General features: G+C 31.9%; 1 protein-coding gene across 2 annotated transcripts in view; it reads right to left on the bottom strand.

Annotated features, from left to right (window-relative positions):
* Positions 1 to 2,496: 2,496 nt before the first annotated feature.
* LOC148953458 (uncharacterized) overlaps positions 2,497 to 23,851 on the bottom strand; it is a 216,483-nt gene continuing 195,128 nt past the window's right edge. For both annotated transcript variants that reach the window (XM_089087689.1, XM_089087688.1), the window contains exons 11-12: positions 16,789 to 17,177; positions 2,497 to 2,622 (exon numbers count right to left, since the gene is read on the bottom strand). In XM_089087689.1, the coding sequence (XP_088943815.1) occupies positions 2,550 to 2,622; positions 16,789 to 17,177 (462 nt within the window). In that variant the 3' untranslated portion in view covers positions 2,497 to 2,549. The remainder of the gene's footprint in view (positions 2,623 to 16,788; positions 17,178 to 23,851) is intronic.

Consider the following 23,851-nt stretch of genomic DNA (forward strand, 5'->3'; position numbering starts at 1 on the left):
TATATATATATATATATATATATATATATATATATATATATATATATATATATATATATATATATATATATATATATATATATATTCAAGAAATTTTTCCTATAATTTTTTATACTTTCCAAAATAATTCACCCCTTTTTAATGCTTTTTAAAAGTGTCGCCTCTACCTCCCTCGAAATGTCATCCCCTCCCCAAAAAAAATCCTTACCCAGACGTACAGGCACTGTCAGTCCCTAGAAGTTAGATACTAGACTTTAACGACCAGGAATAATAAAACTATAGGATAATGAAATTAGTATTTAATTTTTGACGGATATTCATCTTTATTATTATTGAGCAAATTAATTTGTCAATGCAAAAAAAGCTAAGAATCAATCAAATACTTAGACATTAGAAAATAAAATATTTTGAAAAGTAGAATGAATAAACTTGGTTCTCGAATAAGTTGTATGAAGCAGTTTAGAAGCAAAGAGTGACAGACATATATTTATATTGCCCATGCGGTCATTCTCAATAAATATTAAATAAAAAAAAACAAGTTTTTTAAACTGAAAGTAAGGGGCGACATTAAAACTTAAAACGAACAGAAATTATTCCGTATATGAAAGGGGCTGTCCCCTCCTCAACGCCTCGCTCTTTACGCTAAAGTTTTTTATTGTTTTAAAAAATAAAGTTGTGAGACAGAGTCAAACATTAGTGTAAAGAGCGAAGCGCTGAGGAGGGGACAGCCCCTTTCATATACGGAATAATTTCTGTTCATTTTAAGTTTTAATGTCGCCCCTTACTTTCAGTTTAAAAAACTTGTTTTTTTATTCAATTTCTGATCGTTTTTTAGTTAATGCAGCTTTTATTTTGGTTCGCAGTCATTGAATAAGTAAACAAAATATGCATAAAAATTTTACTTTTCTTTTGCTAAATGGCTGTCTCTAAATTTGGTTCTGACATAATTTACAAATTAACTTACGTAACGAACTTCTATATTCGTATATTTTTCTTCTGGCAAAAAATACAAAGTTGCAGATTTTTGTAGATATGAGCTTGAAACCTATTTTAAAGGGTTTTCTGATACACTGAATCTGACAGTGATTTTCATTAAATTTTTTTCACTTTTAGGGTATGTTTCCCCCCTCTTTTAAAATCAGGTAAGTTTTCTCAGGCTCGTAGCCTTTGATGAGTAATACTAAACTTAACAAAATTTATATATTTAGAATCAGCATTATAAGCCCATTGTTTTGATACATTTATTGACATCAAAGTTCCGTTTTTAAAAGTTTCGCTTACTACTGAGCCGTATCGCTTGTTTTTTTTATTGTTTTTTTTTTATTACGTATATATTATTACGTATATAATGGGGTTCTCCCCTTAGTCAATACCACACTTTTTACGTTAAAAGTTAAAAAAAATTTAATTCACACACCCCTGAATCACAAAGGCCGTTTAATTAGAATAGATAGCTCTTTTGAAAGCACTAAAAAAAAAAACTGTAGCGTAAAGAGCGAGGTATTGACTAGGGGGAGAACCCCCTCATATGCGTAATAATTTCTCTTCATTTTAAGTTCTAATGTTGCTTTTTATTTTCAGTTGAAAAAACTAATTTTTTTAAATTTAATTTCTGATCGTTTTTTAAATAATGCTTGGAAATCCGGCACCCCCTTCATAGAAATGTCCCTTCCCCATAAGAAACATCCTCCACGGAAATATTCTCCCGAGTAACCCCCTCTTCCAGCCCCCCAACCCCCCCCCCACCAAAAAAAATTCTTCCTGAAAATGTCTGTATACTTCCCAATAACCAATACAATATGCAAGCAATGGACAAAGTTCACAACTTGCAGCCCTTCCCCTAGGAACTGTGGGGGATTAAGTCATCCTAAAAGATATATTTATTAAATTTTCGACTAATCTGAAAAAATGTCCATGTAAAACTTTTGATTGAGTGACTTTGAGAAAAAATGAGCGTGGGAAGGAGCCTAGTTGCCCTCTATTTTTTTGGTCGCTTAAAAAGGGCACTATAGCTTCTACTTTCCGCTTAAATGAGTCCTCCCACGATATTCTACCACCACTGGGTCAATACGATTACCCCTGAGAAAAAAAAACAAAAAACAAACAAACAAATAAACACGCACCCGTGATCTTTCTTCTGGCAAAAAATGCAAAATTCCACATTTTTGTAGATAGGAGCTTGAAACCTCTACAGTAGGGTTCTCTGATACGCTGAATATGATGGTGTGCAGTTCATTAAGGTTCTATAATTTTTAGGGGGTCTATCCCCCTTTTTTCTAAAATGAGCCAAATTTTCTGAGGCGCGTAACTTTTGATGGCTAAGACTAAACTTGACGAAACTGATATATTTGAAATCAAAGTTAAAATCTGATTCTTTTGATGTATTTATTGGTACCAAAATTCCGGTTTTTAGAGTTTTGGTTACCATTGAGCCGGGTCGCTCCTTACTTACAGTTCGTTACCATGAACTGTTTGATTATAACTTACAAAGGATCATGACTTCCAAGTTTTTTCCCGAAAAAAGAAAGAAATTCAAATTAGTTGAATGATCATTTCCACTGCGAATACAAAAAGAAGGCAGCAAGAAAGAAGCAGACAAGAGCAGGAGTTTGAATAACAGAACTAAAGAAGAAAACAGAGAATAAGAAAAATGAATTGAGAATGTAAAATAAAACAGAAAGTTGGGTAATAATTAGATCGTGGGGGAATAGAAAGGAAACAATAAAGAGATCGCAATTGATACTAAAGTACTTAGGAGCAAGACATTTGACACATATATAATAAAGAGGTTTATATATATATATATATATATATATATATATATATATATATATATATATATATATATATATATATATATATATATATATATATATATATATATATATATATATATATATATATATATATATATATATATATATATATATATATATATATATATTGGAAAGAGGGTGTAACCCCCTCCAAAATCGTAGATCTAGAGGTAACGTGAAGAAAGTGGTTTTGATTTGGAAGGCAAACCTTCTTTCTGTAATATGCCAACTGAAGTACCAAGCATCTTGCCTGTACTATTATATTTTTATGCCAAAATTGCGTATTATAAAAAGCAAAATTCGAGTAATTGGGAACTATGATTTTCTTGTTCATAACTCATGCTATTGTTAGGGAATATTTGTCCCTAACAGTAGCAGTCATGGCAATTTGTAGAAAAAGCCAAGACAAATAGTCCGAGTGAGTGAGAGGCAAATCCAGGATAAGCCCTTTTTAGGATTGTATAAAAATTATGTCATTTCATTTGTTGACAGATAAGTCTATCTATCATCCGTCCATACGTCATTCCCAGGGCAGAACTAAGGTGGTTATTCATATAATTAAGAAATGAAAGATTAAATTGATTTTGGCTTGAGACGTGGCGGACAATGTCCGATGGACTTGTATGCAAAATCTGGGACTGAATTTGCTTGGACTAATAAGTGAAACCTAAGCCTAATAAGGCTTGGCAGTTTGTAGTCTAAAGGTGGAATACCGTGTCATAGGATTGACACATGACCAATAAGTCCCCTGGACTCGCAGGCGAACAGTGAAACCTATAGTTTTTCAAGCGTTTGATTAAATGGCACGGGTAACAGCGAGAGTCAGTATGACTCTCTTATTGGACAAATACTTTTGTGTTAGCTTTTGGAAAGGCACACCCGCCTAGAGTCTCAGGCAGAATGGTCAAGAATTTAAAATTGACATAGAACCGTTAGATTGCCTGGAATAAGAGGCAAACAAAGCAAGCTTGCCTATGGTCTTAGGCAGGTTGACCAAGGATTTCGAATTGACACAGCATCGTTAATTTACGTGGAATGACAGGCAAAAAAGCTTTTGAAGCTAAATAATGAGGGCCCCAACTACCTAGAGATCTCACACGCAAGTAGAATGCTAACTTATACTTCTATGGATGCCCTAGGAAAATATTTCTATGGATGCTCTACACCTTTTCAAAGAGAGTGAGTATCCTCTCACATGGCCTTACACTTCTATGGATGCCCTAGGAAAAAATTTCTATGGATGCTCTACACCTTTTCAAAGAGAGTGAGTATCCTCTCACATGGCCTTACATTTCTATGGATGCCCTAGGAAAACATTTCTATGGATGCTCTACACCTTTTCAAAGAGAGTGAAAAAAAGGGTTAAAGTGATTAGCAATTACGAGCGAGGATTCCCCGCTGGGTTTTCTTTTAAATCGAAAACTAGAGATTGTCAAATTGCGTATTTAGGAATTGTTTTGATCGACGTTTTTTCAAAAAGGGAAAAGTAATTCCCATATTGGACACTATAAAGGACACGAATTCACGTTTTAAATTATACGGTTTTTTTTGATTCTAAATCGTTATTGGAACATTTCTTAAAATGAAATATCTGAATAAAATACTTTTTTGGGGGAGATGGGTTGATTGCGTAATGTATAATACACAAGTGATGTTTGGACAGTGTTGTCAATTCAAAATAGAGTTTAACGTTATAGTATACTAAATAGTTCATACTAAGAGAAATGTAGATGGCAAGAAAAGAATTTTAATAATCAAATTCATAAAAAAACTTAGAAATCCTTTAAAATAAAGATTCAAGGTTTTTGGGTGACCGAACCATCAAGTATAATACGCCCCAACGACCCTAACCAGCAGAGACATCAACCCCCCAAAGGTTCCGTGCTCCCAAACTCGACAGTTGTCTTGTCCTTACAATTTTTTGCCCCCCCCTCCCCTTTTTTTGATTTTTTTTTTAACATGATATATTTTTTCAACTTTTTTTTTTACATGTCTTCGAATGAGATGAAACAAACTTAAATTCAGTAGTGTTTTGTCGTGGTTTACCTTGTCACAGTTACATTCTCTTAATTTTTCGAAGTTTATTTTGAATTTCTTTCGTTGAAATGCAAGAGTTGGAATATTTCAGTAGTGTCTTGTTGTGCTTTACCTTGTCACAGTTACATTCTCTTGACTTTTAAAATTTTATTTTGAATTTCTCTCGTTTAAATGCCATAGTTGTAGTTTTGTAATCTGTGTTGCTTTACGTTTTAACTGTTACATACTATTGATTTTTACAACTTCATTTTTGATTTATTTCGTGAAATGCTATTGTTTTATTATTTAACACTTTGTTGGTTGTTGTATACTATTTAAATGTTAAAATGTCTTGAATTTTCAAAGTTAATTATTAATTTCATTCCTTGAAATGCAAGAGTTGGAATATTTCAGTAGTGTTTTGTTGTGCTTTACCTTGTCACAGTTACATTCTCTTGATTTTTCAAAGTTCATTTTGTATTTCTTTCGTTGAAATGCAAGAGTTGGAATATTTCAGTAGTGTTTTGTTGTGCTTTACCTTGTCACAGTTACATTCTCTTGATTTTTCAAAGTTTATTTTGAATTTCTTTCGTGAAATGCAAGAAATGGAATATTTCAGCAGTGTTTTATCGTTGGTTTACCATGTCACAGTTACATTCTCTTAATTTTTCAAAGATCATTTTGAATTTCCTTCATGAAATGCAAGAGTTGGAATATTTCAATAGTGTTTTGTCGTGGTTTACCTTGTCACAGTTACATTCTCTTCATTTTTTAAAGTTTATTTTGGATTTTTATCGTATAAATGTAATAGGTGGAATATTTCAGTAGTGCCTTGTTGTGCTTTGCCGTTTCAAAACTACCTTCTCATGAGTTTATTATTTTAATTTTGAATTTATGATATCGAATGAAAGATTTCGAATATTTCAGTAGTGTCTTTTTGTCCTTTACATTGTCCCAGTTACATTTTCTTAAATTTCAAATTTTCAATTTGTATTTCGTTCCTTTAAAGGCAAGAGTTGGAGTATTTCAGCTGTGTTTTGTCGGGGTTTACCATGTCATAGTTATATTCTCTTGATTTTTCGAAGTTTATTTTGGATTTCTTTTGTTGAAATGCAAGAGTTGGAATATTTCAGTAGTGTTTTGTAGTGGTTTCCCTTGTCACAGTTACATTCTCTTGATTTTGCAAAGTTCGTTTTGGATTTTTTTCGTTTAAATGCAAGAGTTGGAATATTTCAGTGGTGTGTTGTCGTGGTTTACCTTGTCACAGTTATATTCTCTTAATTTTTCAAATTTAATTTTGAATTTCTTTCGTGAAATGTAAGAGTTGGAATATTTCAGTAGTGTCTTGTTGTGCTTTACCTTGTCATAGTTACATTCTCATGATTTTTCAAAGTTAAATTTGGATTTCTTTCCTTGAAATGTAAGAGTTGGAATATTTCAGTAGTGTTTTGTTGTGGTTTTCCGTGTCACAGTTAGATTCTCTTAATTGTTCAAAGTTCATTTTGAATTTTTTTCGTGAAATGTAAGAGTTGGAATATTTCAGTAGTGTCTTGTTGTGCTTTACCTTGTCCCAGTTACATTTTATTGATTTTTCAAATTTGATTTTGAATTTCTTTCATGATATGCAAGAGTTGGAATATTTCACTAGTGTTTTGTAGTGGTTTACCATGTCACAGCTATAATCGCTTAATTTTTTAAAGTTCATTTCGAATTTATTCCATGAAATACAAGAGTTGGAATATTTCAGTAGTGTTTTGTCGTGGTTTATCTTGATTGTTTTGTCATGGTTTATCTTGTCACAATTACATTCTCATGATTTTTGAAAGTTTATTTTCAATTTTTATCATAGAAATACAAGATTTGAAATATTTCAGTAGTGCTTTGTTGTGCTCTACATTGTCACAGCTACATTCTCCTGATTTTTTTAAGTTAATTTCGAATTTCTTTCGTGGAATTCAAGAGTTGGAATATTTCAGTAGTGTTTTGTTGTGCTTTACCTTGTCAAAGTTATATTCTCTAGATGTTTCAAAGTTCGTTTTGAATTTCTTTTGCTAAAATATAAGAGTTGGAATATTTCAGTAGTGTCTTGTAGTTCTTTACAATTTCACGGTAAAGTTATCTTTATTTATCAAAGTTCATTTTGGATTTCTTTCTTTGAAATGTAAGAGTTGGAATATTTCAGTAGTGTGTTGTCGTGGTTTACCTTGTCACAGTTACATTCTCTTGATTTTTCAAAGTTCATTTTTGGATTTCTTTCGTTGAAATGCAAGGGTTGGAATATTTCAGCAGTGTTTTGTAGTTGTTTACCATGTCACAGTTACTTTCTCTTGATTTTTCAAAGTTCAATTTGGATTTCTTTCGTTGAAACGTAAGAGTTGAAATATTTCAGTAGTGTTATATCGTGATTTATCTTGTCACAGTTTCATTTTTCTGATTTTTCAAATTTCGGTTTCGAATTTATCTTGTTGAAATGCAATAGCTGAAATATGTTAGTTGTGATTTGTTATGGTTTACCTTTTCGTAGTTACATTCGCTTGATTTTTCAAAGTTCATTTTGGATTTCTTTCCTTGAAATGCAAGAGTTGGAATACCATTTTTCGTTAAGTGTCAGAGTGAATAAATTCATTATCAACATCCTTTGTCAGATACATCAAATAAAATTGACAAAATCTAAATTTCAGAATGAATAAATTCATTATCAACATCCTTTGTCGGATATGTAAGATAAAATTGATAAAATCTATGTATCGGAGTGAATAATTTCTTTCCACATCTTTTTTCAGATACAATAAATAAAATTGATAAGATATAATTGTAAAAGTGAACGAATATTTATATCAGCATCCCTTTGTCAGATACATCAAATGAAATTGACAAAATCTAAATTTAAGAACGAATAAATGCTTTAACAACATCTTTTATCAGATATGTCGGATAAAGTTGACAAAATCTAAGTATCAGAGTGATTAAATTCTATATAAACATCCTTTTCTCAGATACATAGGATACAATTGACAGAATCTAAGTGTCAGAGTGAATAATTTTTTTTATCAACATCCTTTGTCAGATACATCAAATAAAATTAACAAAATCTAAATTTCAGAATGAATGAATTCATTATCAACATCCTTTGTCGGATATGTCGGATGAAATTGACAAAATCTAAGTATCAGAGTGAATATTTTTTTTCAACATCCTTTGCCAGATACATCGAATAAAATTGATAAAATATAAGTGTAAAAGTGAATTACGTGGTTACGTGCGCGCACGTAACCTCGTCTAAATTAACCTTAAAAAATGAAATAAAGCTGTTGTTAAAGCAATAAAGGATGTTGTTAAAGAATTTATTTATTCTGAAATTTAGATTTTGTCAATTTTATCCGATGTATCTGCCAAAGGATGTTGATAAAAAAAAAGGATTCACACTAACACTTAGAATTTGTCAATTTTATCCTATGTATCCGAGAAAAGGATGCTGATATAGAATTTAGTCACTTTGATACTTAGATTTTGTCAATTTTATCCGACATATTCGATAAAGGATGTTTTTAATGCATTTATTCATTCTGAAATTTAGATTTTGTCAATTTTATTTGATGTATCTGACAAATGATGTTGATAAAAAAAAAATTTATTCACTCTGACACTTAAATTTTATCAATTTTATTCGATTTATCTGGCAAAGGATATTGTTAAAAAAAATATTCACTCTGATACTTAGATTTTGTCAATTTTATCCGACATATCAGACAAAGGATGTAGATAATGAATTTATTCATTCTGAAATTTAAATTTTTTCAATTTTATCCTATGTATCTGACAAAGGATGTTGATAAAAAAAATTTATTCACTCTAAAACTTAGAATTTGTCAATTTTATCCTATGTATCCCAGAAAAGGATGTTGATATAGAATTTAGTCACTCTGATACTTAGAATATGTCAATTTTATCCGACATATCCGACAAAGGATGTTGATAATGCATTTATTCATTCTGAAATGTAGATTTTGTCAATTTTGTTTGATGTATCTGAGAAATGATGTTGATAAAAAAAATTTATTCACTCTGATACCTATATTTTGTCAATTTTATCCGACATATCCGATAAAGGATGTTGATAATGAATTTATTCATTCTCAAATTTGGATTTTGTCAATCTTATCCGGTGTGTCTGCCAAAGGATGTTGATAAAAAAAAATTATTCACTCTAACAGTTAGAATTTGTCAATTTTGTCCTATGTATCCGAGAAAAGGTTGTTGATATAGAATTTAATCACTCTGATGCTTACATTTTGTCAATTTTATCTGATGTATATGCCAAAGGATGTTAATAAACAAAATTTAGTTACTCTGATACTTATATTTTGTCAACTTTATCTGACATATCCGACAAAGGATGTTGATGTATAATTTATTCAATCTGAAATTTACGTCTTATAAATTTTATTTGATGTGTCTGATAAAAGAATGTTGATAAAAAAAATTTAATTCACACTGGCACTTAGATTTTGTCAATTTTATCCTATGTATCTGAAAAAGGATGTTGATAATGGATTTATTCATTCTGAAATTTAGATTTGGTCAATTTTATCCGATGTATCTGCCAAAGGATGTTGATAAAAGAAAAATTATTCGCTCTAACACTTAGAATTTGCCAATTTTATCCTATGTATCTGAGAAAAGGATATTGATATAGATTTTAGTCACTCTGATACTTAGATTCTGTCAATTTTATCTGATGTATCTGCCAAAGGATGTTGATAAAAAAAAATTTATTCACTCTGACACTTATACTTTGTCAATTTTATCCGACATATCCAACAAAGGATGTTGATATAGAATTTATTCATTATGAAATTTAGATTTTGTCAATTTTATCCTCTGTATTCTATAAAGCATGTTGCTAAAACATTTATTCATTCATAAATTTAGATTTTGTCAAATTTCGTTTGATGTGGCCTAAAAAAAGATGTTGATTAAAAATAATTTATTCACTCTCATACATATATTTTGTCAATTTGATCCGACATATCCGACAAAGGATGTTGATAATGAATTTCTGAAATTTAGATTTTGTCAATTTTATTTGATGTATCTGACAAAGGATGTTGATGAAAAAATTTATTCACTGTGACACTTATATTTTATCCATTTTGTTCATGTATCTGGGAAAGGATATTGATAAAAAAATTTATTCACTCTGACACTTAGATTCTGTCAATTTTATCCTATGTATCCCAGAAAAGGATGTTTATATAGAATTTAATCACTCTGATGCTTTGATTCTGTCAATGTTATCAGACATATCCGACAAAATGATGTTGATAATGAATTTATTCATTCTGAAATTTAGATTTTGTCAATTTTATTTGATGTATCTGACAAAGGATGTTGATAAAAAAAATTTATTCACACTGACACTTAGATTTTGTCAATTTTATCCTATGTATCCGAGAAAAAGATGTTGATATATAATTTAATCACTCTGATACTTAGATTTTGTCAATTGTATCCTACATATCCGATAAAGGATGTTGTTATAGCATTTATTCGTTCTTAAATTTAGATTTTGTCTATTTTATTTGATGTATCTGACAAAGGATTTTGATAGAAATATTTATTCACTTTTACACTTATATTTTATCAATTTTATTCTATTTATCTGGCAATGGATGTTGATATAGAAAATATTCGTTCTGAAATTTAGATTTTGTCAATTTTATTCGACATATGCGACAAAGGATGATGATAATGAATTTATTCATTCTGAAATTTAGATTTTGTCAATTTCATCTGATGTATCTGATAAAGGATTTTGATAAAAAAAAATTTCACACTAACAATTAGGTTCTGTCAATTTTATCATATGTATCCTAGAAAAATAGGTTGATATAGAATTTATTCACTCTGATACTTAGATTTTGTCAATTTTATCCGACATATCTGATAAAGGATGTTGTTAAAGCATTTATTCGTTCTTAAATTTAGATTTTGTCAATTTTATTTGATGTATCTGACAAAGGGTGTTCATAGAAATATTTATTCACTTTTACAATTGTATTTTATCAATTTCATTCGTGGTATCTGGCAAAGGATTTTGATAAAAAAAAATATTCACTCTAATACTTAAATTTTTTCAATTTTATCCGACATATCCGACAAAAGATGTTGATAATGATTTTATTCATTCTGATATTTAGATTTTGTCAATTTTATTTGATGTATCTGACAAAGGATGTTGAAAATGAATTTATTCACTCTGACACTTAACGAAAAATGGTATTCCAACTCTTGCATTTCAAGGAAAGAAATCCAAAATGAACTTTGAAAAATCGGGCGAATGTAACTATGACAAGGTAAACCATAACAAAACACTACTGAAATATTCCAACTCTTGCATTTCAACGAAAGAAATCCAAAAATGAACTTTAAAAAATCAAGAAAATGTAACTGTGATAAGGTAAACCATGACAAAACACTACTTAAATATTCCAGCTCTTGCATTTCAAGGAAAGAAATCAAAAATGAAAATTAAAAAAAAAAGAGAAAGTAACTGTGACAAGGTAAACAACTACAAAACACTACTGAAATATTCCAACTCTTGCATTTCAACGAAAGAAATCCAAAATGAACTTTGAACAATCAAGAAAATGTAACTGTGACAAGGTAAACCATGATAAAACACTATTGAAATATTCCAACTCTTGCACTTTAACGAAAGAAATCCAAAATGAACTTTGAAACATCAAGAGAATGTAACTGTGACAAGGTAAAGCACAACAAGACACTACTGAAATATTCCAACTCTTACATTTCACGAAAGAAATTCAAAATGAAATTTGAAAAATCAAGAGAATGTAACTCTGACAAGGTAAACCACGACAACACACTACTGAAATATTCCAACTCTTGCATTTCAAGGAAAGAAATCCAAAATTAAATTTTCAAAATCTAGATAATGTAACTGTGGTGCGGTGAACCAATACAAAAAAGTGCTGAAATATTCCAACTTTTTCATTTCAACGAAAGAAGTCTAAAATGAACTTCGAAAAATCAAAAAACTGTAACTGTGGCACGGTAAATTTTGATTAAACACTACTAAAATAATTCAATTCTTGCATTTCAATGAAAGAAATCCAAAATGAACTTTGAAAAATCAAGAGAATGTAACTGTGACATGATAAACCACAACAAGACACTACTGAAATATTCCAACTCTTGCATTTCAAGGAAGGAAATCCTAAATGAACTTTGAAAAATCAAGAGAATGTAACTGTGACAAGGTAAAGCACAACAAGACACTACTGAAATATTCCAACTCTTGAATTTCAACGAAAGAAATCCAAAATGAACTTTGAAAAATCAAGAGAATGTAACTGTGACAAGGTAAACCACGACAAAACACTATTGAAATATTCCAACTCTTGTATTTCATGAAAGAAATTCAAAATGAACTTTGAAAAATAAAGAGAAGGTAACTGTGACATAGTAAACCACGAAAAAACACTACTGAAATATTCCAACTCTTGCATTTCACGAAAGAAATTCAAAATGAACTTTTAAAAATCATTTCAAAGTAACTGTGATTAGGTGAAGAAAAACAAGACATCACTGAGATTTTCGAGATCTTGCATTTCAGCGAAGTAAATTCAAATAAAAGTTTGAAAAATAAAGAAACTGTAACTATGACAAGATAAACCACAACAAAACGCTACTGAAATATTCCAACTCTTGCATTTCAACGAAAGAAATCCAAAATGAACTTTGAAAAATTAAGAGAATGTAACTGTGACAAGGTAAACTACGACAAAACACTACTGAAATATTCCAACTCTTGCATTTCACGAAAGAAATTCAAAATGAACTTTGGAAAATTAAGAGAATGTACTGTGTTAAGGTAAAGCACAACAAGACACTACTTAACTATTCCAACTCTTGCATGTCAACGAAAGAAATTCAAAGTGAACTTTGAAAAATTAAGAGAATGTAACTGTGACAAGGTAAACCACGACAAAACACTACTGAATTTAAGTTTGTTTCATCTCATTCGAAGACATGTAAAAAAAAGTTGAAAAAATATATCATGTAAAAAAAAATCAAAAAAAAATGGAGGGGGGGGGAGTTGGAGGGAGGGGGCACCCTTCGATTTTGGGGGAAAGGGACCTTTGGGGGGTTGATGTCTCTGCTGGATAGGGTCGTTGGTACTTATGATCCTTGATGGTTCGTACTCACATACATCTTACTACCTGATTTGCAAGCATTTCTAAGGTTTGTTATGAATTTCATTATTAAAATTCTTTTCTTGCCATCTACATCTCTCTTAGTATCAACTATTTAGTATACTATAACGTTAAACTCTATTTTAAATTGACAACACTGTCCGAACATCACTTGTGTATTATACAGTATAGAATCAACCCATCTCCCCCAAAACATATTTTATTCAGAGATTTCATGTTAAAAAATTATCCAATCATTAATTAGAATCAATCACACTCCTATTATTCAAAACATTAATTAATATCATTCATAGTGTCCAATTTGGGAATTTCTTATCCCTTTTTGCAAAAATGTCAATCAAAACAATTCCGAAATAAGCAATCTAACAATCTCTAGTTTTCGATTAAAAAAAAAACAGGGGGGAATCCCCGCTCGTAATTGCCTATCACTTTAACCCTTTTTTTCACTCTCTTTGAAAAGGCGTAGAGCTTCCATAGAAATGTTTTCCTAGGGCATCCATAGAACTGTAAGGCCATGTGAGAGGATACTCACTCTCTTTGAAAAGGTGTAGAGCATCCATAGAAATGTTTTCCTAGGGCATCCATAGAAGTGTAAGGCCATGTGAGAGGATACTCACTCTCTTTGAAAAGGTGTAGAGCATCCATAGAAATATTTTCCTAGGGCATCCATAGAAGTATAAGTTAGCATTCTACTCACGCAATCAAGTAGTTGCGGACATGCCTCAAGCCATGGCTATTTGTAGACAAAGCCAAGACAGATAGTCCGAGTGAGTGAGAGGCAAATCTGGGACAAGTCCTTTTAAGGATTGTATGAAAATAATGTCATTTCATTTGTTGACAGATAAGTTTATCTAACATCCGTCCATACGTCATTCCTAGGGCAGAACTAAGGAAGATAGTCATAGAACTAAGTGAGGAAAAATCTCTATGTTTTTCCTGTAATTTTTTTTCTTGTGTCTATTTTTTTCCTGTAATTAACTTACTACATATGTTATATTATTGCTTTACGAATGCTCTGTTTTGTTTTGTTTTTTTAGTCAATCGACTTTGTTCCCAAATAGAAAAATAAATCCAAAAACGATGCTCATTTCAGTGAAAGTGAAAATGCAGGTAAAACTACATTCAGTATGCCTAATATTTCACCTTATACCTGCTTCTAAGATAAAATAGCTTTTGTGACTAAATTTTTTTCGTCGGTGATTCTTCAGTTACAGGTTCATGAATTCAGATCACATCTTTACAAATCCTCTAATGCGCTGAAAGTGTGCATCTGAAAGCTAACCTAGGCCTAATTAAACAGTTCGCGATAACGAACAGTAAGTAAGAAGCAACTCGGCCCAATAGTAGCCGAAACGCAAAAAAAAAACAGAATTTCGATAACAACAGATACATCAAAAGAATGCGCATTTTATACTGATTCCACATTTGTATTATTCATTAAGTTTAATATTAACAATCGAAAGTTAAGAGCCTGAGAAAATTTGCCAGATTTTCGGAAAGGGGGGAGGAGGAAACCCCCGAGAATTCGAGTGATCTTAATGAAAATCGCACCATCAGATTCAGCATATCAGAGAACTGTACTGTAGAGGTTTCAAGCTCCTATTTGTAAAAATGTGGAATGTGGTAGAAGAAAGATAACGAGTGTGTTTTTTATTTATTTTTATTTTTATTTTTTTTTGTTCTTCCCAGGGCTGATCGTATTGAACCAATGGTCTTACGAGATTGGGAGATTGCTGATTTGAACGGAAATCAAAAGTTCTAGTGCCCTTTTTTAATGACCAAACAGATTGAAGGGCACCTAGTCTCCTCCCACCCCCATTTATCCCCAAAGACATCTGATCAAAATTTTAAGCCAGTCATTTAATTCAGCATGGTCTAAAGGTTCAGTAACTATGCTTTCAGTGATGAAATGACCCTCCATAGTCCCTCGAGATAGGGATGTAAGTTACGCAGTTTGCCCGTATTGTTCACATATAGTATCTGTTATTGGGAAATACACGGAAATTTTTGGGGTAATTTTCTGCGGTGAGGGGGTATTTCCCACGGGAAAATTTGTCTTGGGGAGAGGAGTTTCCTGGGGAATTTTCCAGAGGAGATGTTACATGGAGCGAGGGGAAGATTTCATGGCGTTATTTCAAAAATAGTCAGATTTTTTTTTGTCAACTGAAAGTAAGGAGCACCATTAAAACTTCAAACGAACAGAAAGTATTCTGTATATTAGGGGGGCTGCCACGTCCTCAAACGTTGCTTTTAACGCTAAACTTTGACTTTTTGCCCTCATGCATATTTTGACTTTTTGCCTTTGCCTTTAAGAATTTTGAATAAGAAGTATTTTTAAAGAGCTTTAAGAATTTAGCGTAAAGAGCGAGGGTTGGGGACGTCACAGTCCCCCTAATATACAGAACGATTTCTGTTCGTTTTAAGTTTTAGTGTTGCTCCTTACCTTCAGAATTTTTTTTATTTTATTTAAATAACTAAACCCATGTACGACCCCCGTCTTAAAATCTACAATGGGCAAATTCCTGCACAAATGTACAATCGGACAACGCTTGTTTACTGATTTATAAGAAGCATAACAATGATATAACTTCTTCTATGTCCGGAGTATCGTAAGTTCACTTACGTAATGTCATTGGTTGTCTATTTCCTTACTATTGCAAGTCCTCAACACTATGTAAGCACATCATGAACTACTGCATGTTTACACACTGAAAACGCCGATTCCTGTTCTGTAAAGTCTGTTCATTTTCATAAATAGTGATGCCAATTGAGAAGTGGCATCCCCTCCCCTATATTTTATAAAAAAAAACTATTTTGTCGGGTATTTCCATTGGAAATGGATCTTTTTTATAATTTCATTGAGAAGTTTTTCGAAAAACGAAATCCTGCTCTAGATTTTGAAAAACACATTTTATCCCCCCCCCCTTACATTTTTGTGAATTACCGTCATTTGTTGCAAACCAGTTTTCAAACCAAATGTTGTGATTTACAATTGACCTTATTCTCAGTTTCAATTATTTCTCTGTAGCTTCCACAGCTGAAAAATAGTGCTAGGCTCCTTATAGAAAACATTTGCAATCGACCAAAACGTTTTATTTCCTCCCCCACCCAGAAAAAAAAGGAAAACGGACATTAGCTGATAAAATTAGTAAAGAAAAGTGAGATACTGAAATTTGAGCAGTGATCCCCTTTTTACCCGCGGATCACAATACTCACAACTGATTTATCTTTGTTAAAGTCTGTACAAGGTGAATAATGGTTTTTCAGCTAATGCATTGTGATTCACATTTGGCAAATATAAAAACTCCATAACTACTTGTTATGCCGCAGCTATAAAAGTACTAAATCCCTGACAGTAAAACATTCTTTTTTGGCTGAGCCATTTCCTATCCACAAATAAAAACAATACTAAGAATAAAACAAAAAAAGTAGTCGATAAAATAACTAAAGAGAAGAGGTTTACTAGAATGTGAGCCTTGGTTCCCTTTGTGACTTACATATCAGTGGTCCATCCTTCATGTACTACATTTTCGGACTTACAAATCAAAATCGATTCTATATTATTTTTTTGTGGAGAGGTAAGGGCTGAGTATACATCTCTACTGCATACACGAGGTTACACATCATAAGTACATATTGCAAAATTCAGTTTAGCTTCGAACCCCAAGAATTCATTAGCAGCATTGATTTGACTGTTAATGCTTTCTTTAACTTACCCAGTAGGAGGAGATTCACTAGAAAGACCATCTTCTGACTGCCAATCGACTACAGCATCTTTCTTTTCTTTCAAAGTTTCTAACTGTTGCTGTTCTTCATACCTTTCTTGTCGCTCGCGATTAAGAACGTCCAAGAGTGTCACCATTTCTTGCTTTAAAACTACATTATCATTTTTTAGCTTATAATTTTCTTGTTTCAATATTTCATCAAGTTGCTTGAGCTGTTGTAGCTCATATCGTACAGTTTCTAATGAAGTCTTAAGTATATGACTTTCGGTGGATTGTGAATCGATAATTTCAGCACTTTGCTGTAGTTCACTATGTAGTCGTTTGAGTTCGTCTTCTTTCGTAAGTATGACATGGCGAAGTTTCCGAATCTCAGCTTGCCACTGCAAGAAATAATGAGGTTGTTACACAAAACATTCCTTATTAAGTATGAGAATTAGGCAGAGGGTGCATGCAGCTCGGGAGCTAGGGAACGAGGTATCAGTCAAAGTAATATATTCCCCTGTAGGACCGAGTGACAAAGACAGCAGTGACACGCGAAATTTACATATATAGGAACAAATAGACAGGAATTGCAGTAGTAATATGGTATTGTATTAGAAGATTTTAATACCTAGTATGGTAGAAATAAATATTGGTGGTACCCTAATCAAGGTTAATTTGGTACTTAGAAAGAAAAAAACAGAATATAGACAAACCTAATGTATAAATATAATAATCTAATAATAGCCATTACAGCATTCGGTCAGAAGTGGCACAGAAGTTAACGTGGCACTTACATGATGAGCGCCAAGTCTTATTCATTATGTTGCTGTAAATTGAAGGCTAGTAGGGTTGATGCAAGACGCTAGGGTATATGGAATTGCTGTTATTGATTTTGAAGTAAATATCACAAGTTAGTAGTGTTTAGAGTTAACCTAAGCTGAAATTTAGGAAGGGTGACTATCTTCCAAGAACTTAAGACATTGGCAGACTCCAGAGTGAGATTTTTTCTGGACAGTTGAATATAAAACTGAATAGCTCACAATGCAGACAGGAAAATATTTTGCGAAGTAGTAGAAGGTGCCTTAGGGAGGTAAGTTAGAAAAGCAGATAGAAGTATTAGCAAAAACGCTTAAATCTTGGCAGAGAAGAGGAGGGGTTTTCACAAGAGGTCTCTGAGTAAGGGATCATATAAGAATAAAAGGAAAGTAATAAAAGTAGAGAGGGCATTAAAGTTTGAATTAGGGAGGCCTGAATCAGAGGTCATGGAAAAAATTACTGAGGATCCAGAAGATGCAGCCACAGGGTATAACAGCAGTAGACTGAACTAGCATGCTGGGAATCGAGAGGAAGTAATCAGTCTAGACTTGTCCCAGTTAAAGAAAGGAACTGGGCCTCAGTTAGAGACTGGGAAAGTGTTAAAAGGGGATAGGCCAAACATTTTGAGAATAGGTTAAATCGTGATAAAGCTGCAGGAAATAATATAGGAAAGCACGAAAATGATTCGACAATTTGGAAGTGAAGAAACATTTATTTTGCAAAGAGAAGTTAGAGAGAGTATAATTTTATTTTTATTTTAAATGCTGTAAGAACTGGAAAAGGAAGTATTTGTAATATAATTCGTTTTCAGTGAAGCACCAACGACGGACTAGACTTTAGGTTTTTAAAGTTAAGGACGGGGGAAGTATCCCAACTCTTGTTTGTACTGAAACTACATTTGTCTTGTGCAATTTTAGAAAGAACTTTGAATGTTTATTTTCCATATTCAGTACAAAAGAAAATATTTTTAATAAAATTCCTTTTCAGTAAAGTGCCAATGATGCAGTAGGTTTTAGACCTTTACAGTGAGAGAAGGAAGCGATACCCAAACTCTTGTTTGTAGTGATTTTTTTCCGTTTCAAGTTTGATTTGCGTATTCTATTTAAGTTTCACCCGTTTTAAGATTTATTTATTCATTTACATTAATATCTATTGTATGTTTGTTTGCATTGATTGTTTTTTTTTAATTTCTGTTCGTTTTAAGTTTCATTTATACTTCAGAAGTAAATTTGTATACAGTTCGAAACTGAGAGGATGTGATGATTCAGGCTACTCCCTTGGTTCGTTTCGATTCCGGCTCGGTTCAACTTTGGTCTGGTCGTGACTGTGGGAGGTGCTTGGAACTTGGTTCCTGCTGAGATTCGTCAGTCACGAACACTTGGCTCATTTAAGAGACATATGAAAAGTTTTTTGTTAAAGGAAAATATTAAGTAATTTTTAGTTGTTTTGTGTTTTCATTTTTTTGGGGGGGGGGGGCGGTTGTTTTGTTTCGATGGCATTGGATCCTCGATGATGTAGAAAATTTTAATTTGTTATTTATTGCCGGGTGATAGGAAGGTTGCTGTTTCGTGTGGACTGTCGGTGACTTAACTTCTTTTCCTTACAGATTTATGAATTAGACATTGTTTAGTATTGTTTATGCCAAGTTTTAATATTAGTTATTTATTCTATGTCGTTTCCCAAATAACGGGCCATTGAGCCCCTTGGGATATTGTTTTGTTATTGTTATTTATTGAAATAAATAGAATTTGAACTTGGGTTATTGTTATTTATGGAAATAAATGGAATTTGAACTTGGAACTTGAAGGTTGTAAAAAGACGTATGTGAAATATTTCAAGAACGGGTAGGGCACTAAGTTTAAACTTTCAGGGAATATGGAGAGGGACGTTGAACTCACTTAGAAGACATTATGTGCAACCAGGGTGTCAGACAAATATCTTCTCCACACCACACCAAGTAAACACTCAAGTCAATGTCGCAAATGCAGCCCCAGTCCCTAACCTTAAATTTCTAAAATATATTGTGTCATTTGTGCTATAATGAAAACTAAATTAAAAAAAAAAGGTTTTTCAACTGAAAGTAAGGAGAAATATAAAAACTTAAAACGAACAGAAATTATTACGTATTCGAGGGGGGTTGCCCCCTCCTCAACACCTTGCTCTTCACGCTAAAGTTTATCGGCATTTTATAAAAAGTTACTTAGTGTTCTAATTAAACGACCCCTGAGTTTCAGAGCTCGGTTTTAAAGAATTAGCAAAAACTTAAAATTCAGCGTTAAGTGCGAGGTGTTGAGGAGGGGGCAAACCCCCTCGAATACGTAATGATTTCTGTCTGTTTTAAGTTTTAATATTGCTCATTAGTTTCACTTGAAAAAACTTTGTTTTGTTTTTTTTTAATTTAATTTCTGATCGTTTTTTTAAATAATGCCAGGAAATCTGGCTCCACCTCCAAGGAAAAATCCCCTTCTCCACGGAAACATCCTCTGAAAAACTCAATCCAGATGAAAATTTACTCCAGAAAATTACCCTTACACCTCCACGCGTAAAATTGAGTCAGTAAAAAGAAAGCAAAATATATAAAGAAATTTCGTACAGGAATTCTACCAAATTCCCCCAGTATACAATTTCCCCTGAAAAGTTCACCCCCTAAAAATTCCCTCTCAACAGAAAATTCTTTCCGTGCAAATTCCCCCCCCAGCAAAAATTCCTTCTTCCCTCCCTACCCGAAAGATGTATGCATACTTTCCAATAATAATTACCATCCGTAAATAATGGGTAAATTTTATAACTTAAAGACCTTTAGGCTGTGGGGGTCATGCCATCTCCAAAGACATAGTTATTAGCCCTTTCAACTATTCTGAACCAAATAGCAATCTTAGAATTTTGGTCGGACGATTTTGGGGAAAAAAGTGGCATGGGAGGGGGCCTAGTTGCCCTCCAATTTTTGGTCACTTAAAAGGGGCACTAGAACGTTTAATATCCGTTAGAATAAGCCCCCTTCCGATGTTCTGGGCCCATTGGGTCGATACAAAAAAAAATAAAATAAATAAACAAACACGCATCCGTAATCTTTCTTCTGGCAGATAAGACAAAATTCCACATTTTTAAAGATAGGAGATTGAAATCTCTACAGCAGTGTTCTCTAATACGTTGATTCTGATAGTGTGATTTTCATTAAGATTCTATGAATTTTCGCGGGTGGTTTCCACCTTTTGAAAAATCATACAAATTTTTCCGGGCCCGTAATATTTGATGGGTAAGAAACTTAATAAAAGTTATATGTTTAAAACCAGCATAAAAATCCAATTCTTTTGATACAAATATTGGTATGAAAATCCCCTTTTTAGAGTTTCAGTTACTATTTAGCCGGGTCGCTCCTTACTTAGGAATAAACTAGGAATAAACTAATTGACTAGGAATTGACTAAGAATAAATGAAAATTCTGAGGTGGTGCAGGGTAACGTGAAGATAAATCAAGTGGATAGCTTCGCTTACCTGGGTTGTATCATTAGTAAAGAGGTTGGATGCAGTGAAATTTTAAGCAGTAGAACAGCCTAGGGTGTCTTCTTCACAGTTTGGAAAGTTTGTAAGAATAGGTTCTATTTTAATATGTTTTAATATATGTAATATATATATATATATATATATATATATATATATATATATATATATATATATATATATATATATATATATATATATATATATATATATATATATATATATATATATATATATATATATATATATATATATATATATATATATATATAAGACACATCTGGAACAGTCTTCATTTGTTCCAGAATGGTCTCTGCTCAGTGACCTCTGGGATTTTATCAAGGAAACATTGAAACACTTTTTGTACGTATTTTTTTATAGCTCCACTAGTGTGCATGTATTTCACAAGTTTTGCCTAACATAGGGATACCATATAGATCTTATGGTAGAGGTTCCACTGTGCCAGGTAAAAAAAGTAAAGCCTCGAAACCCATTGAGGCAGGTGGTATTTCTTGTGATGAGCCCTAAATGGAAGGTTCTACTTAGAAATATTTTGCTGGATTTAAGGTGCTTTTGCTTGTAAATTTACAACGACTTACATTTATTGATGACGACTTTGCATGGATTTGGACATTTCTATTTGGTTGCTGGTTCGGGTATACTGTTTGGTCCTAGGTAGTTGGATAGATCGGTAAGGTGAAAGCCTCGTTCAAGTGCACATTTGGCTCAATTGCTGGATTAGGACGACAGTTGTTTTTTTTTTTTTTTTTTTTTTTTTTTTTTTTTCTTGCCAAGTAATTACCTCTTAAACATAATATGAATCCAGGTCGGATCTAGTGCTGGTGGAAGAATCATCAAACATTCCTCCCCGACGGACCTTAACCCTGGTCCAGGTTTTACCTGATGATGATTTGGCTAATTGATGATTATTTGGCTAATTTATTACTTATTTTAAAAGGGTAGTATTAAGCAAAAGCTCTACTTAGGGTAATTTTTTTTTTTTTTTTTTTTTTTTTTTTTTTTTTTTTTTGTATGATTAGTTAGAGTAACCATATTACTTGTGGACTTTTGGCTTGGCTTTTGGAGATTTTTTGGACTTTTGTTTACTGTTTGTCGTTTTGGCTTTATTTGATTTCTGATTTTATATGGAATAATAATGGCAATGATAATATGCAAAGGGGTCTGCTGGACATTCGTAAGTGTAATGGTTGTTGTTTTATTTGCCAAGATCACTCCATCTCTCGAAATTATGTTAAAAGCACTTTCTATAATAAAAAGTTTAAATTTTTATGAACTGGATAGGAAAATTGCAAAACAAATAATATTATCTATATACTAGAATGTAAAAATTGTCAATTACAATATGTGGGGGACAACAATTAACAAAATATATATGAGACTTTCGGGACATAAAACTACAATTACCAACGAAAAAACTAACAATTATCTCGTTCTACATTACAGTAATGGTAATTGATCTATATTTAATCTACCTATTACAATCTTAGAAAATCTGAATCTAGAAATCTTTACTAAAGAGGAAAAAAATAATAAATTACGCAGACGAGAAGAGTATTGGATCAATGCTCTGGGTACCGCGTATCCTTTTGGGCTAAATGATCGAGTTGCAAAATACGGAGACATGTCGAATGTAGTTTCTAACTGTATTAATGGGTTAACTGAGCACCCTTCTTTTAATTTCCCCACTAAACGTAAAAATCGATCAAGAGGACATAGGAAAAATAATAAAAAGAATTATTTAGATTTAAATGCATTTTTAATCGATTTAGGTCACATATTTGATATTAATGGAATGGCTAGTGTAATAAAATCTTTAAATGAGTTATCAAGGAGTAATTTAATAAAAGTATTCTGGATTTCAAAAAATAGTACAACATGTAACTCAAAAACTAAATTAATTTATGATGCAGTTTGCATTTTAGCTAAATCAAAATTTATTTCGAAATATAATAAATCTGATAAAATGGTTAATAAGGATAATAGATTATATTTTTCTATTAATTTTAGTTCTAAACAAATAGAAGATATTAATTTACCAAGAATCTTAAACCAGCGGAGAGTGAGGAATGCCCTTCCATGTAATTTGGTGTATAATGATAGTCCAATTTTAACATGTAAATTTTCAAAAACAATTGGTCAAATTATTTTTAACTATAATTCAATACTTAAAAAACTTGACAGGGAGAGTAATTGGAAACCGGTTTGTAATTGCGAGCAATTTTTACCGTATGTAGATCAAACTTAATAGCTTACTGTAATGGGGGATTTGTCCATTATAAAGCATTGTGACCTTCAAAATATAATAAAAATGGGTGCTAAGTTCCGTCTCTCTTACAGCATAAGGTCAGCAGATATTCTTAGGGGATTAAAGAATGATTTAAATTTATTTATTAATAATTGGTGCAAGAAAGAGAAAATTACTAGACAGATGTCAGAATTGGATTTTGATTTGCGTAAGAAATGGCATTTACAGAATTAATCAAGCAGATTATAAGGATAGATCAATGTTTTATAATGCCAATATGAAACAAGCACTTGTAAATTTACAGAATGAATTTGTATTTGTACCAGTTGATAAAGCTAGCAATAATTTTGCCATAATTTGTCAGAAACTCTATTGTGATATTTTATCAAAAGAGTTACAAACAACAAATACATACGAAAAGGCCCATATGGAGGAGAATAGGCTAATTGAAAATATAGAAGAAAGAATTTTGAAAAAATTCAATATTAA

This window comes from Artemia sp. Qi Xiang Cuo, chromosome 4 (assembly GCF_049724085.1).
Source record: "Artemia sp. Qi Xiang Cuo chromosome 4, ASM4972408v1, whole genome shotgun sequence".
Taxonomy (NCBI): domain Eukaryota; kingdom Metazoa; phylum Arthropoda; class Branchiopoda; order Anostraca; family Artemiidae; genus Artemia; species Artemia sp. Qi Xiang Cuo.